Source organism: Nerophis ophidion, linkage group LG12 (genome assembly GCF_033978795.1).
Source record: "Nerophis ophidion isolate RoL-2023_Sa linkage group LG12, RoL_Noph_v1.0, whole genome shotgun sequence".
In the NCBI taxonomy this organism is placed as follows: domain Eukaryota; kingdom Metazoa; phylum Chordata; class Actinopteri; order Syngnathiformes; family Syngnathidae; genus Nerophis; species Nerophis ophidion.
This window is the reverse complement of record NC_084622.1, coordinates 50,249,351-50,265,604: the sequence shown is the minus strand read 5'-3', so window position 1 is coordinate 50,265,604 and position 16,254 is coordinate 50,249,351. Positions and strand designations below refer to the sequence as shown.

Below are 16,254 nucleotides of genomic sequence, written 5' to 3'. Positions count from 1 at the left end.
CTATTAGATGTCGTTGTGGCTTGTGCAGCCCTTTGAGACACTGATTTAGGGCTATATACATAAACTTTGATTGATTGAATAAGAAGGTGTGTCCAAACTTTTGGCCTGTACTGTATGTGGCGGTGGGGGTCTAGTCAATATGATATCGTCATAATTATTACATGATCAGTTTGATTTGCAATCGATATATTTTTGCGTGTACATGTCTTTGGAGGTGGGAGGAAGCTGGAGTACCCGGCAGGAACCCACAAAGTCACAGGGAGAACATGCAAACACCACTTAAAAAGACCCAGAGCCCGGGGATCGAACCCAGGACCTTCTTATTGTGATGCACCAGCTAGATTTCTATACCGAGAGCTAGAGCATCTTTATTAATACATATAGTTGGATTTATTCATTTAAAACATTTAACGCCAGACATGCAAAGCTTGGTTGGCATGGCATATACCTAAATTTGTGTTAAAAGACGAGACTTGGAGGAGTTCAAGTACCTAGGAGTCTTGTTCACGAGTGAGGGAAGAGTGGATCGTGAGATCGACAGGCGGATCGGTGCGGCGTCTTCAGTAATGCGGACGTTGTACCGATCCGTTGTGGTGAAGAAGGAGCTGAGCCGGAAGGCAAAGCTCTCAATTTACCGGTCGATCTACGTTCCCATCCTCACCTATGGTCATGAGCTTTGGGTCATGACCGAAAGGATAAGATCACGGGTGCAAGCGGCCGAAATGAGTTTCCTCCTCTCCCTTAGAGATAGGGTGAGAAGCTCTGCCATCCGGGAGGAACTCAAAGTAAAGCCGCTGCTCCTCCACATGGAGAGGAGCCAGATGAGGTGGTTCGGGCATCTGGTCAGGATGCCACCCGAACGCCTCCCTAGGGAGGTGTTTAGGGCACGTCCAACCGGTAGGAGGCCACGGGGAAGACCCATGACACGTTGGGAAGACTATGTCTCCCGGTTGGCCTGGGAACGCCTCGGGATCCCCCGGGAAGAGCTAGACAAAGTGGCTGGGGAAAGGGAAGTCTGGGTTTCCCTGCTTAGGCTGTTGCCCCCGCGACCCGACCTCGGATAAGCGGAAGAAGATGGATGGATGGACGAGACTTGGACTATGGTAATGTCGAGTGAACTACGGCGGTTCCTCCTCTTGTTCCCTGAAAAAGAGACTCATATCCAGGCTGTGGAGACAACTTCCAGCAAAAGCTTCTTTCAGCATGTGGAAAAAAAGTCTTACATGTTTTCTTTCGACATGGCTCAGTTGGTAGAGTGGCCGTGCCAGCAACCTGGGAGTTCCTGGTTCGATCCCCAGCTTCAGTCATTGTATTCACGTCTGTCTGAGTCCTTGGGCAAGACACTTCACCCTTGCTCCTGATGGGTCGTGGTTAGGGCCTTGCATGTATGTGTGAATGTGGAAATAGTGTTAAAAGAGCTGTGAGGATCTTGAAGGTAGAAAAGTTCGATAAGAGTATAACCCATGTACCATTAATTTTTAGACTTTAATATGTTGACTCATGTCTTGTTGTGTGTCTTAAAAGTATTTTCTTGTAAAATATTATTTTGACTTGTATAAATGAATAAACAATGTGCTGAAATAGTGCTGTTGTGATGCTTTTTTTGCATTAATTGCAAATATTACGAAATGGGGGAATACATTCAGCTATCCTAAATGATATTCCACATAATATATCCAACTACATTTGAAAGGGGTTCTCTGGTCTGACACGGGGTCCAGCACCACATTGAGCAGCTGCTTGCCTTTTTTAACCTCCAGCTAATTCCTAGACAGCCTAAACACAGCACCTTTGAGAAAGAGCTGCTCAGCGTCTGGGTGGCAATCCATCATCCTGGAAGATCTTGAGTTTTTAGGGTTTTCTTGGAGCACAACCACCTCACATTCCTATAGTTGTGGTCTGCCCGCCAACAATGCCAGCTGTTGTTCTTCTCGGAGTACATCACAAATATCCAACACATCGCGGCCAAGTCCAACGTGGTCACAGAGCGCCTCTCCAGAAGGATTCTCAGCATGGTGCAGCTGGGTTTTGAGTAGTGAAGTGAAGTGAAGTGAATTATATTTATATAGCGCTTTTCTCAAGTGACTCAAAGCGCTTTACATAGTGACACCCTATATCTAAGTTACATTTAAACCAGTGTGGGTGGCACTGGGAGCAGGTGGGTAAAGTGTCTTGCCCCAAGGACACAACGGCAGTAACTATCATATGGGTGCGCAAAAAGGCCTCTGGTTATGTAATTCAGATGCTCAAAGTTTTGGACACTAGATTGCGCGTGGAGGAAGTCGCGGTGGGTGACTGAGGGGTCAGGCTGTGGTGCGATCTCTTAAATCTTGATTATCGGTCCTGCTAGACACCGACCTCTATTTAATAATACAACTTTAACATTTGACAACCAAATAATAAAACAAGGTGACTCGGTAAAAAATCTGGGTATTATCTTCGACCCAACTCTCTCCTTTGAGTCACACATTAAAAGCGTTACTAAAACGGCCTTCTTTCATATCCGTAATATCGCTAAAATTCACTCCATTTTGTCCACTAAAGACGCCGAGATCATTATCCATGCGTTTGTTACGTCCCGTCTCGATTACTGTAAGGTATTATTTTCGGGTCTCCCCATGTCTAGCATTAAAAGATTACAGTTGGTACAAAATGCGGCTGCTAGACTTTTGACAAGAACAAGAAAGTTTGATCATATTACGCCTGTACTGTATATACCTTTATATACATATATACATACATATATACCTGCACTGGCTTCCTGTGCACTTAAGATGTGACTTTAAGGTTTTACTACTTACGTATAAAATACTACACGGTCTAGCTCCAGCCTATCTTGCCGATTGTATTGTACCAGATGTCCCGGCAAGAAATCTGCGTTCAAAAGACTCCGGCTTATTAGTGATTCCTAGAGCCCAAAAAAAGTCTGCGGGCTATAGAGCGTTTTCCGTTCGGGCTCCAGTACTCTGGAATGCCCTCCCGGTAACAGTTCGAGATGCTACCTCGGTAGAAGCATTTAAGTCTCACCTTAAAACTCATCTGTATACTCTAGCCTTTAAATAGACCTCCTTTTTAGACCAGTTGATCTGCCGTTTTTCTTTCTCCTATGTCCCCCCCTCCCTTGTGGAGGGGGTCCGGTCCGATGACCATGGATGAAGTACTGGCTGTCCAGAGTCGAGACCCAGGATGGACCGCTCGTCAGGACCCAGGATGGACCGCTCGCCTGTGTATCGGTTGGGGACATCGCTACGCTGCTGATCCGCCTCCGCTTGAGATGGTTTCCTGTGGACGGGACTCTCGCTGCTGTCTTGGATCCGCTTGAACTGAACTCTCGCGGCTATGTTGGAGCCACTATGGATTGAACTTTCACAGTATCATGTTAGACCCGCTCGACATCCATTGCTTTCGGTCCCCTAGAGGGGTGGGGGGTTTGCCCACATCTGAGGTCCTCTCCAAGGTTTCTCATAGTCAGCATTGTCACTGGCGTCCCACTGGATGTGAATTCTCCCTGTCCACTGGGTGTGAGTTTTCCTTGCCCTTTTGTGGGTTCTTCCGAGGATGTTGTAGTCGTAATGATTTGTGCAGTCCTTTGAGACATTTGTGATTTGGGGCTATATAAATAAACTTTGATTGATTGATTGAAATGGTCAGCCTAGGCCCCAAGTTCCTGTTGGCTGGCAGCCATCCCCACAGAGAGTCTTCTGCAAGGCTGTTGACTCAGAAGTTCGTCTGGAGGTGGCTGAAGGAGGGCGTGCGGGCCCGAGTGACTCATGCGTGGCCTGTCAGCACGCAAAAGTGCACCGTCACACCACTGGCAGTTTGCTGTCCCTAGGAGGAAGTTCGACCATGTAAACATTGACTTGGTGAGCCCACTTCCCCCCCCTCAGATGGTTTCACCAACCGCCTCATGATGGTGGACAGGACAACCAATGGCTGGTAGTCGTTCCCCTCACTTCAACATCTTCCACTGACATTCATCAGCATGTGGGCATCACATGTTTACCTTAGAGAGCTGGAACGTGGTCACCGGAGGTCAAGCTGCACCGCATCACCCCCCAGGCTAATCGTTTGTGTGAGCAATTCCACCACTCCATGAAGGCTGTCTTGCATGCCAGTTTGACTGACGGCAACTTGGTGAACAAACTACCCTAGGCCTCAAACAGGCCTATGGTAGCCTCAGGAACACACCTAAAGAAGACATGCAGTCAACGTCTGTCGGGCTTGTCTATGGCCAGGTGATGCGAGTTCCAGGGGATTTAATTCTGTACGCCAATACACCTTGGTCATTGGCCAGGCAGCGACCTTCCCTGTTTGAGGCCACCAGAGCTTTCGAATTCATCCCCAAGTCCGGGCACGGCATCCCTGATTCTCGGGTTCCACCCAGTCTGTGCTCAGCGGATTTAATCTTAATTTGTCATGACGCCCACCATGGATTTTTGCGCCACCCCTTTGAAGGGTCGTTTAACCCTTGTATTATGTTGGAAAAAATGACATTTATTATGTTGCGGGTCGTTTTGACCCGCACTGTGTAAATGCACTCAAAACAGTCAGGAAAACAGGTTAAACCAATAACAATTTCACAATACGAAGTTCCTGTAGTCCTGGGTTCAAATCCAGGCTCGGGATCTTTCTGTGTGGAGTTTGCATGTTCTCCCCGTGAATGCGTGGGTTCCCTCCGGGTACTCCGGCTTCCTCCCACTTCCAAAGACATGCACCTGGGGATAGGTTGATTGGCAACACTAAATTTCCCCTAGTGTGTGAATGTGAGTGTGAATGTTGTCTATCTGTGTTGGCCCTGCGATGAGGTGGCGACTTGTCCAGGGTGTACCCTGCCTTCCGCCCGATTGTAGCTGAGATAGGCGCCAGCGCCCCCCACGACCCCGAAAGGGAATACGCGGTAGAAAAAGGATGGATGGATGGGTTATATAAACATTTAGAAAAGTGACATACAATACATTTTTTATTCCAATTGTATTATGTTAAGGGTCAATTTGACCCATTTCAGTTTTTGTGTTGATCAAAGTACTGGTTATCCTTTCTTTTTCTTGCTGAAATCTGGTGACTTTTCCTCATCTAGGGTCATGAACTAGTGTGTAAATCTGGACACTTTGTTGTGTAGTGGAATGTTTGTGCAGAGTTTGTATAAAAAGATGATGTTGCGAGTCATTTTGACCCAGGCGCTTTAATGGAGGTAAATAGCTGTCCAGATCCAAAAATAAACATGTCTCCTTGATGTACATTTTACTTTGATGTACAATTGTTTGTATTTTGATTGTCTCTGAGACCCAGAGCCAGGTGTGTGAAGAGAGGGAACTTTCTCACACTTGTCCTTGTCTCCTCAGATGTCATCTTTCTGGAACTCATTTTTGGTGAGTTTGTCAAAGAGATGACATGAGAACAGTGACAAGGACACCTGGCTCTGCGTCTCAGAGGCAATCAAAATACAAACAATTGTACATCAAAGTAAAAAGTACATCAAAGAGACTTGTTTATTTTGGCTATTTACCCACATTAAAGCGTCTGGGTCAAAATGACCCGCAACATCATCTTTCTATACAAACTCTGCAAGCCATTCCACCACACAACAAAGTGTCCAGATTTTACACACCAGTTCATGACCCTAGATGAGGAAAAGTCACCAAATTTCAGCAAGAAAAAGAAAGGATAACCAGTACTTTGATCAACACAAAAACTGAAATGGGTCAAATTGACCCTCAACATAACATAAGGGTTAAGGTCCTACAACACAAGGATAAGAACCTGATCGTTGACGTTGGGGGAAGACCCGAAACTGTTTTTCATTGATATGATTAAGGCGACCCACGTAGAAGTTTCCAGGCCATTGGAATTGTCCCATGCCCCACGCCTAGGCCCACGCACCTTATCCAATCGTGGTCCTCTCTGCCCTGTCAGCGCTCATGCCTTCCAGTACCCGTTGTGGTACTGGGAGGCATGGGGTGGCTTGTTTAGTGGGTTTACATCATTTATCAACGGAACTTTAGTGATTGTTAGAGTTCAGGTTGGATGGGTTTTCTGGGGACACATTTCTGGTGTAGTGTGTTGTTGCACAGATGCTTAGACACTGCTCCATTGCTGATTTGAAAACAAAGTCTGAATGTCATCAAAACAATTAGTTTAATCTTTGGACACTCCTCTTTTCACGCCCGTCCTTACACGCTACACAATAACCACTTTTATTTTTTAGTGCATACCAAATCTTACTGGCAGTGTTTTGGCTCCGTAAGGGAATCAATGCTGTCATTGTTGCACATGCATAAAGACACATACACATGACCCAACACCATGGCAACACACATTCACGTGGCAAGCACTGCCTGTTGTAAATGGCATTTTCAGGTTTCAAGTGTTGTCCTTTTCATGGATTTCAATGACATTCGCAAGTGTAAGTAAAAGTCCATGATCTATTATTTTAAAACAGCCCCCAATAAAGGTGTGATGACAAAGGTCACCTTTTTAGCAATGTGCCTCGGGATCCCCCGGGAAGAGCTAGACGAAGTGGCTGGGGAGAGGGAAGTCTGGGCTTCCTTGCTTAGGCTGCTTCCCCCACGACCCGACCTCGGATAAGCGGAAGAAGATGGATGGGTTTTCAGCCAGAAAAGGCTAACTTGCAAACCTTTGCGGTGGAGGAACTTTAGTATTGACCTGAAAGGCAAAATCTTGGCTAGAAGCGGCCGAAATGAGCTTCTTTGTAGAGTTGCTGACTCCCCCTTATTGACAGGAGAAGTTCTGGTGGGCCACCTGAGCTCAGGCATGCAAAACTGGAGGCTCAAAAGGTTGTTGCTGGAGATGTCTGGGCCTTCCATACCATAGATTAGCTACTTCTCAAATTGTAGGGTGAGGAATTTCAATATACAGTACAACAATGAACTTCCTCTTGAATTGTTTGGACTTTTTACTTTGCTTGGGGAATCACAGACTTGAAATATTACAAATGTTTATTAAACTTAACCTGGAAATGTTTTTAGCCTTCGTCTTGTGTTAGGGTCGGCACCGACCCGTTTTAGTTTTTAAATGCATAAAAACACCACATACATTTATTTTTTTGCATCAACGCTTTTTGACTTTGTCAGGAACCTCTTTATCAACAAAATAAAACATTTAAAATTTTTTCACTAAATTATAAAATGCTCTGGTAAAAATTATGCCCTTGGTGTTGTTAGGGTCGGTTTCGACCCGGTTATAAAAATAAGATGATAAAGCAATGATAAGAGCCACAACTGAACACACTGACGGCCAGCTCCTCTCCCAATCATGTGAGCTTTAGTGGATTCTCATTTTACCTTGTTATCCTGTACAAAAACAATCAAAAGACGGACACTAAAAGTGTCACTTTTTGCCACTCTGATTTTGTTTTTTTTATTAGTTTTGGAACTAGTAACCTATTTCTCTTGGTTTCATTTGCTTGATTGGTTGTTTGTTTGATGTTGGATTTCTGTTGCTGAAAAAAATACTTTTTAGCCTTTTTCTTGAAGTAAATATATATGGGTCGAAATTGACCCGTAACACCATAGATGTTACTATAGTTAAATTTCTTAAAATGAAAAAATAAACAAAACACATTTATTTAAGAGATGTGTTCTAATACCCCTTAGTAATAGTTAGGTAACACAACAACCTTTTTTTATTTTTATGATTCTCTTGAGGTTCGTTTTACCATTTTTTAAAATTGAAATCGAGGGGTATACTGACAAAATAAGGCCCAATGGCCCACACCAAAAATATTAAAACCAATATTTTCAAGGATAAGGAAGCCTAACAAGGTAACCAAGAGATGAGAAACAAATTGGATGATAGATAATTGTTTTTAGTGTATTTTACAGCTGATTTAAAACATGGGTCAAAACAGACCCGTTAACATAAGAGATGGTAACAGAAAGCTAACACAAGAGGAAGGTTAAGTTCAAGCAGTGGGTTGTACGGATACATAAATAAATATTATATTATCATGTTCTCAATCCTGTTTTAATTTTGGGGGCTCATGAAAAGAGTTCAGGGGGTGGGGCATAGATGTGTATCCTCAAAGTTTCATAATTGTTGGACTAGCAGTCAATGATTTATGGGTCATTACTTGTCATTAAGTCCCGCCCATCTGTACTTCATTTGGTGAATAACACCGCCACCCTGTGGTGCATCTAATACTGCAGGTGCATGTTCATGAGTAGAAAAGTATGAGAAAGTGTCAGTTGATTTGTGTTGTTTTAAAAACAATTATTAAAAACATTGCTCATTGGACTCGCTTTGCTTTGATGGCACAAAAATGATCCGGACCTTCCCTTTAAAAAAGACAGTCAATATTCCACAGTCACTGCTTTGGTCTTGAGGTATTCCATGAGCGCATCCTCTCCTATCAATGACAAGCAGACATTTAGTACATCATCACATGCACTATAATATACAGCAATACATAACATTTAAATAATGACATCAAACATACTGTAGTTAAACTCGAGGTATTCTGATGCAATACTGATATTGGGCCGATATCAGCAAAAAACAATATTGGATTATATAATTTTTATCTAAAATCTGTAATATACACTTTGATACAAACCTGGACAGCCAGTTAACATCTAAATGTCATCTAATAAACACACGCGGTTGGTCTTTTCTTGTATTTTAGTCAAGTCATTTACAAAATGTAAGCATTGGTAGGCTACGGGCGACTACGAACTAGCAGCTACACAACAGCTAAGCTTGCAATTGCACACAAGCTATGTAATAAATGCCCTCATTTAAACCAGAGGTCCTCAACCTTTTTTGCACCACGGACCAGATTAATGTAGGAATTTTTTCTACGGACCGGCTTTTCAAGTGTGGCAGATGAATACAGCAAAAATAAATGCATGAAAAATAGAGCACACTAAAACGCTGACCTAGTGGAAGCCCTGAGCTTGTTTATTTGTAATGAGATCCCCAGCAGGTTGATGGTACTATATGCCATGGACCATGGATGTTGATGGTACTATATGCCATGGACCATGGATGTTGATGGTACTATATGCCATGGACCATGGATGTTGATGGTACTATATGCCATGGACCATGGATGTTGATGGTACTATATGCCATGGACCATGGACGTTGATGGTACTATATGCCATGGACCATGGATGTTGATGGTACTATATGCCATGGACCATGGATGTTGATGGTACTATATGCCATGGACCATGGATGTTGATGGTACTATATGCCATGGACCATGGATGTTGATGGTACTATATGCCATGGACCATGGATGTTGATGGTACTATATGCCATGGACCATGGATGTTGATGGTACTATATGCCATGGACCATGGATGTTGATGGTACTATATGCCATGGACCATGGATGTTGATGGTACTATATGCCATGGACCATAGTGGTTGATGGTACTATATGCCATGGACCATGGACGTTGATGGTACTATATGCCATGGACCATGGACGTTGATGGTACTATATGCCATGGACCATGGACGTTGATGGTACTATATGCCATGGACCATGGACGTTGATGGTACTATATGCCATGGACCATCGACGTTGATGGTACTATATGCCATGGACCATGGACGTTGATGGTACTATATGCCATGGACCATGGACGTTGATGGTACTATATGCCATGGACCATGGACGTTGATGGTACTATATGCCACGGACCATGGACGTTGATGGTACTATATGCCATGGACCATGGACGTTGATGGTACTATATGCCATGGACAATGGACGTTGATGGTACTATATGCCATGGACCATGGACGTTGATGGTACAATATGCCATGGACCATGGACGTTGATGGTACAATATGCCATGGACGTTGATGGTACCATATGCCATGGACCATGGATGTTGATGGTACCATATGCCATGGACCATGGATGTTGATGGTACCATATGCCATGGACCATGGATGTTGATGGTACCATATGCCATGGACCATGGATGTTGATGGTACCATATGCCATGGACCATGGATGTTGATGGTACCATATGACATGGACCATGGATGTTGATGGTACCATATGCCATGGACCATGGATGTTGATGGTACCATATGCCATGGACCATGGATGTTGATGGTACCATATGCCATGGACCATGGATGTTGATGGTACCATATGCCATGGACCATGGATGTTGATGGTACCATATGCCATGGACCATGGATGTTGATGGTACCATATGCCACGGACCATGGATGTTGATGGTACCATATGCCACGGACCATGGATGTTGATGGTACCATATGCCACGGACCATGGATGTTGATGGTACCATATGCCACGGACCATGGATGTTGATGGTACCATATGCCACGGACCATGGATGTTGATGGTACCATATGCCACGGACCATGGATGTTGATGGTACCATATGCCACGGACCATGGATGTTGATGGTACCATATGCCACGGACCATGGATGTTGATGGTACCATATGCCACGGACCATGGATGTTGATGGTACTATATGCCATGGACCATGGATGTTGATGGTACTATATGCCATGGACCATGGATGTTGATGGTACTATATGCCACGGACCATGGATGTTGATGGTACCATATGCCACGGACCATGGATGTTGATGGTACCATATGCCACGGACCATGGATGTTGATGGTCCTATATGCCACGGACCATGGATGTTGATGGTACCATATGCCACGGACCATGGATGTTGATGGTACTATATGCCACGGACCATGGATGTTGATGGTACTATATGCCACGGACCATGGATGTTGATGGTACTATATACCATCAACCTACTGGGGACTGGCCGATGGAAATCAACCTCTGGCTACAATCTGTCACATTTATATTATATATGTTCATTAATGTGCATTGTAACATGTCACAAAGTTATAACAAAAATAACAAATGGTGGCTTCCTACGAGGAGTTTTATTGTTTGTCTTTAAACAAGCTTATTGGTGTGTTTAGTGGCACAGGCGAAATTTAAGGCAGTGGTTTATAAGTTATGGAAAGTCGTTGGGGACCGCTGATTTAAACAATATCGCAGCAGATATGTCAATATGAGCAAGTATCAAATTATTATAGTTGCATATTAAAAGAAAGAATCCAGTAACAAACGTGTCCGCATTATCAAATTTACTGCGGTGTGAGTTGAACTTCATTATTTTGGCCAGTAGGTGTCGCCAAAAGCAAATACTGACCAACTTTAACTCAACTAAAGACGGCATTAGCTCGTTCCAGGCGGTTAATATGTTTGTGTTTTTCATACCTACCATTGTTTTCTGTTTGAGTAATTCCACTTGATAAAACCTTTTCTAAATTTCCACTCTCAAAACAATAAAAGTACAAATGATTCCTGGTGATATATTTGTTCTCTGAGTCATTTCACTTGATAAAACCTTTTCTAAAATTCCACTCCGTGAATTATTCCTGCTGATAGTTGTGTTGTCACACCCCTAATATAAACAAACAGAATTTGAGAATTTGCAGGGACAAAAACAAAAGAACCCCTATACTTTAGAAATTTATCATAAAAATGCGTCTGACGATGGCGCTCTAAGCATCAAGACTGTTTTGTAGACAGTGAAGCGTCTTCTACAATCATCCCTGCCTGTTTTAAGTTGAGGCTGGCTAAAACACAAAATCATTTGACAGTTGATTACCATGCATGGGAGTTATTGAATGAACGATAAACTAAGGCTGCGGTCACACTACAGCAGGGGTGCCCATTACGTCGATCGTGAGCTACCAGTCGACCGCGGGGGGTGTGTCAGTCGATCTCCAGCCAGGCTTTTAAAAAAAAATAGACCTAAAAATTAGTGATCATCAATCTTCACCAAGACGTCACTTGATTGACATTCACGGTACCGGAGGGTCTTGTGAGATGACGCTGGCTGCTGCAAGATCATTATTATGAAAATATGACCGAGAGGAAGGCGAGAAACACTTTTTATTTCAACAGACTCTCGCGCCGTACCTTCCGTCAAAACTCTGAAGGCCGACTGCACATTTCCTATCTTCACAATAAAAGCCCTGCTTCATGCTGCCTGCGCTAACTAAATACAGAGTCTCGGAAAACTGGCGTGCACAAGCGATTCCTCAGAAAGCTGGCGTGCACATCACTTGTGCACGCCAGCTTTCCGAGACTCTTATTTTGTTACCGCAGGCAGCATGAAGCAGGGCTTTTATTGTGAAGATAGGAAATGTGCAGTCGGCCTTTAGAGTTTTAACGGAAGGGACGGCGCAAAAGTCTGTTGAAATAAAAAGTGTTTCTCGCCTTCCTCTCTGTCATTTTTTTATAATAATGAACTGGCAGCAGCCAGCGTCATCTCACAAGACCCTCGGGTGCCGTGAATGTCAATCAAGCAAGCTACGGAATTTGCCGCCAATGTTTTTCTTGTAAAGTGTATGGAAGCTGGATGAATAAGATGCCAAAAACCAACCACTTTCATGTGGTATTGTACAGAAAGGACAATTTTTTTTCTCCTCCATTTGAAAATGTGGGCGTTATCATCATTACTGTCTGATTCCAATCAATGCAAGTCATCAGAATCAGGTAATACACCAACTTATATTCTTGTCTTTGTGAAAGAAAGACATCTATATGTGTTACTTATTTTCATAATAATGATCTAAACAGGCACTGAGTGTCCATATGTCCATCATGTCCTCATGTGTAATGTTTAAATGTTTTTCTATTTTTTTGGACTACAATGTGAAATAATGTTTTATGTATGTATACATAGATACATCTGTCATCTCTATCTTTTTTTTTTAAATTAATTTTTTATTTATTTATTTATTTATTTTAATTTATACTACCATATTGTATATGCACCTTAGGAGGAGCTGCTCCAATTTTGTTGTTCTTTGAACCTGTTCATTGCAATAATGACAATAAAACTCTATTCTATTCTATTCTACACATGCTTGTTTAACTTGTTTACAAAAATGTCTCTTTCATAAATAAATAAATATAAATGATATATTTAAATGAGGTAGATCCCCTCGAGTTGGTCAATTGAAAAGTAGCTCGCCTGCAGAAAAAGTGTGGGCACCCCTGCACTACAGGGTAAGACGCCAAATTTTGAATTTTTTGTTAAATCCCATCTTTTTATGCAGTCGTTCACATGACAAAAAAAGAATGTGATTTCTAACATTAATCGGAGTCATAATCAGAAATACTTTAATAACACAAAAGTCCTTTAAACCCACAAGCATGTGCACATGATTGGATAGAAGAAACTCAGTTTTGCATGTACCAAAACACGTGCAAACTTGATAGCACACGCAAAGCTGATCTACTGAACTTGTGCGCAGAAATAAGCAGAATAAGGAGTGCAACATATTTTGCGTGTCTGCCTTTATGTATATACAGAATATATGCTAATCATCAGAACCCGGGATGGCAGGATGTCTTTAGAGGATGATTAAAACAATTTAAATTGGTGCATTTTGGTTTGTTTTTTTCATTGATATGAAAAACATTTTTGTAATATGCATTTTCTTGCGTGTGGAACATTCCAGCGGACGCTAAAAAAGTGGGTTCCGTAGACTGCTTCTAAAATGCTCAGAAAACGTGGTACACGTTATTCCACAGGGAGGAGAATAACACAAATGTTCAGTAAATGAGTGTGTCCATGGTGAAAGCTGCATAGTACACACCAAATCCTCATGTAAACAGGGCAGTCTGTGCACTTCTTATCAATTGTACATGCAGTCTTAGTAGATCACACGCATCATGCCGACAAACAATACACACAATTTTATAGTTTGCACACGCCGTTTAGCGCTTGGTAATTAGATCTGAGTAGATTGGGCCACTTGTCTGCTACAACTTACCGAGGTCTTTGCCAAAGCCAGACTGCTTGAAGCCTCCAAAAGGTGAAGCCACGTCAGTCTTGTTGTAGGTGTTAATGAAAACGGTTCCAGCCTCCAAGTGTTCACTAACATACATGGCTTTGTTAATGTCTCGGGTGAACACACCTGAAGCCAGACCATACTCCGTGTCATTGGCTCTCTGCAGCACACCGTCCACATCCCTGTGAAGCACAACTCATTCAAATACCATTCTAGCATCCATGGGGTTTGTTATCTGGACTATTTACCCATCTTTAAATTTGGAGACGACCATGATAGGGCCGAAAGACTCCTCTTTGGCCATGAACATGTGGTCCTCCACGTCAGTGAACACAGTCGGCTCCATGAAGAAACCTGTTAGGAGAAAAAAAAGTTGTATAACTTTATTTATTATTCCGTATTATATCAGTTTAAAGTTTCACAACATTTTAAAAACACACATATTCCAGTATTCATCGCCCCTTCTTGCTTTTAATTGCAAATCCCCCCAGGCATTCTTATTGTGGCGTGCAGTGTCATTGCTAGGCTGGTAAACAATTGAAGTGGTTATGGTAAATGTGCATATTTTAATTGCGGACTATAATCCGCTACTTTTTTCCTGCGGCTTATAAAACGGTGTGGAAGATTGTATAGAGACACCGCCGACGGGCCGACAACGGGCGGAAAGCAGCAGCGCGGGCCCACCTGGAGGCCGGGAGGCGGGGCATGCGGCGGCAAGAGGAGGCGTGACGCACGCGGAGCGACGCTGCAGCGGCAATCTAATGCAGGTGCGTATACTACACACCGGCTCACGATCTGTCTATCTGCTGGCAGAATATAAAAAGGGCGAGGGAGGAGCGACCAGGGGGAGAGCAGCACGGAGGAGGAAACATCGGCCAGCAGACCAGAAGCACGACAAACCCCCACCACGAGAGCAATGACACACCCCCGCAGCGGACGCAAGCCCCGGACGCCGAAAGGCGTGCAGCGGCAGCACGAAGGAGCGCACTGAAAAGTGACTCGACCAAAGGGCCAAGATTTGTTGAAATAATAAATCAATGCCAACGCTGCTATGATGCGTCTTGTGTCAGGTGTCCCCGCAACCCACACGAGGATGGCAGGAAGTCCGTTACAGTACCTGGTATTCCTAGGCAGTATGTGGAGAGACACCGCCGACGGGCCCACCTGGAGGCCGGGAGGCGGGGCATGCGGCCATACTAAACCGGAGTACGCCCGATCTCGTCTGATCTTGGAAGCTAAGCTGGGTCTGGCCTGGTTAGTACTTGAATGGGAGATTGTAACGGACTTCCTGCCGTCCTCGTGTGGGTTGCGGGGACACCTGACACAAAACGCATCATAGCAGCGTTGGCATTGATTTATTATTTCAACAAATTTTGGCCCTTTGGTCGAGTCACTTTTCAGTGCGCTCCTTCGTGCTGCCGCTGCACGCCTTTCGGCGTCCGCGGCTTGCGTCCGCTGCGGGGGTGTGTCATTGCTCTCGTGGTGGGGGTTTGTCGTGCTTCTGGTCTGCTGGCCGATGTTTCCTCCTCCGTGCTGCTCTCCCCCTGGTCGCTCCTCCCTCGCCCTTTTTATATTCTGCCAACAGATAGACAGATCGTGAGCCGGTGTGTAGTATACGCACCTGCATTAGATTGCCGCTGCAGCGTCGCTCCGCGTGCGTCACGCCTCCTCTTGCCGCCGCATGCCCCGCCTCCCGGCCTCCAGGTGGGCCCGCGCTGCAGCTTTCCGCCCGTTGTCGGCCCGTCGGCGGTGTCTCTCCACAAAGATATATGGATTTTTCTCCTCTGAAAGCCATGATGCAAAAAGTAAACAAAAAAAAAAACAAAAAAAAAAAACAAGCAAAACACTGAATTGTTGTTGTACTGTTTGGGCTATGGTGCCCAAGTTCGCTCAATAGTACTGCAGTGCCATTCTGTTTAGACTAGAGCAGGGGTCACCAACGCGGTGCCCGCAGGCACCAGGTAGCCCGTAAGGACCAGATGAGTCGCCCGCTGGCCTGTTCTAAAAATAGCTCAAATAGCAGCACTTGGAAAATCTAGAAGAAATAATGATTTGTCTTTGTTAGAAATATAGCTTGGTCCAATTTGTTAGATAGTCTAACAAAATGCAGATTGTATTTTAACCTATTTAAAACATGTCATCAAAATTGTAAAAATTGATCTTAATCAGGAAAAATTACTAATGATGTTCCATAAATTCTTTTTAAAATTTTTAAAATAAGATTCGAATTAGATTGTTTTTTTCTTCTTTTTTTTTGGCTGAATTTTGAATTTTAAAGAGTCGAAATTGAAGATAAACTATGTTTCAAAATTTAATATTCATTTTGTTTCCTGTTTTCTTCTCTTTTAAACCGTTCAAATATGTTTTTTTTTCATCAGACAGAAATGCCTAATCTATATATA

General features: G+C 43.6%; 1 protein-coding gene and 1 long non-coding RNA gene across 2 annotated transcripts in view; one reads left to right on the top strand and one right to left on the bottom strand.

The window, feature by feature from the left end:
* The window catches only part of LOC133563522 (uncharacterized), a 34,793-nt gene that overhangs the window by 5,049 nt on the left and 13,490 nt on the right, over positions 1 to 16,254 (top strand). The gene's annotated exons all lie outside the window — the stretch shown is intronic.
* LOC133563520 (mitochondrial 10-formyltetrahydrofolate dehydrogenase-like) overlaps positions 6,117 to 16,254 on the bottom strand; it is a 97,681-nt gene continuing 87,543 nt past the window's right edge. Inside the window, exons 21-23 of the mRNA XM_061917683.1 lie at positions 14,101 to 14,206; positions 13,835 to 14,034; positions 6,117 to 8,365 (exon numbers count right to left, since the gene is read on the bottom strand). Of these exons, the coding sequence (XP_061773667.1) occupies positions 8,310 to 8,365; positions 13,835 to 14,034; positions 14,101 to 14,206 (362 nt within the window). The 3' untranslated portion in view covers positions 6,117 to 8,309. The remainder of the gene's footprint in view (positions 8,366 to 13,834; positions 14,035 to 14,100; positions 14,207 to 16,254) is intronic.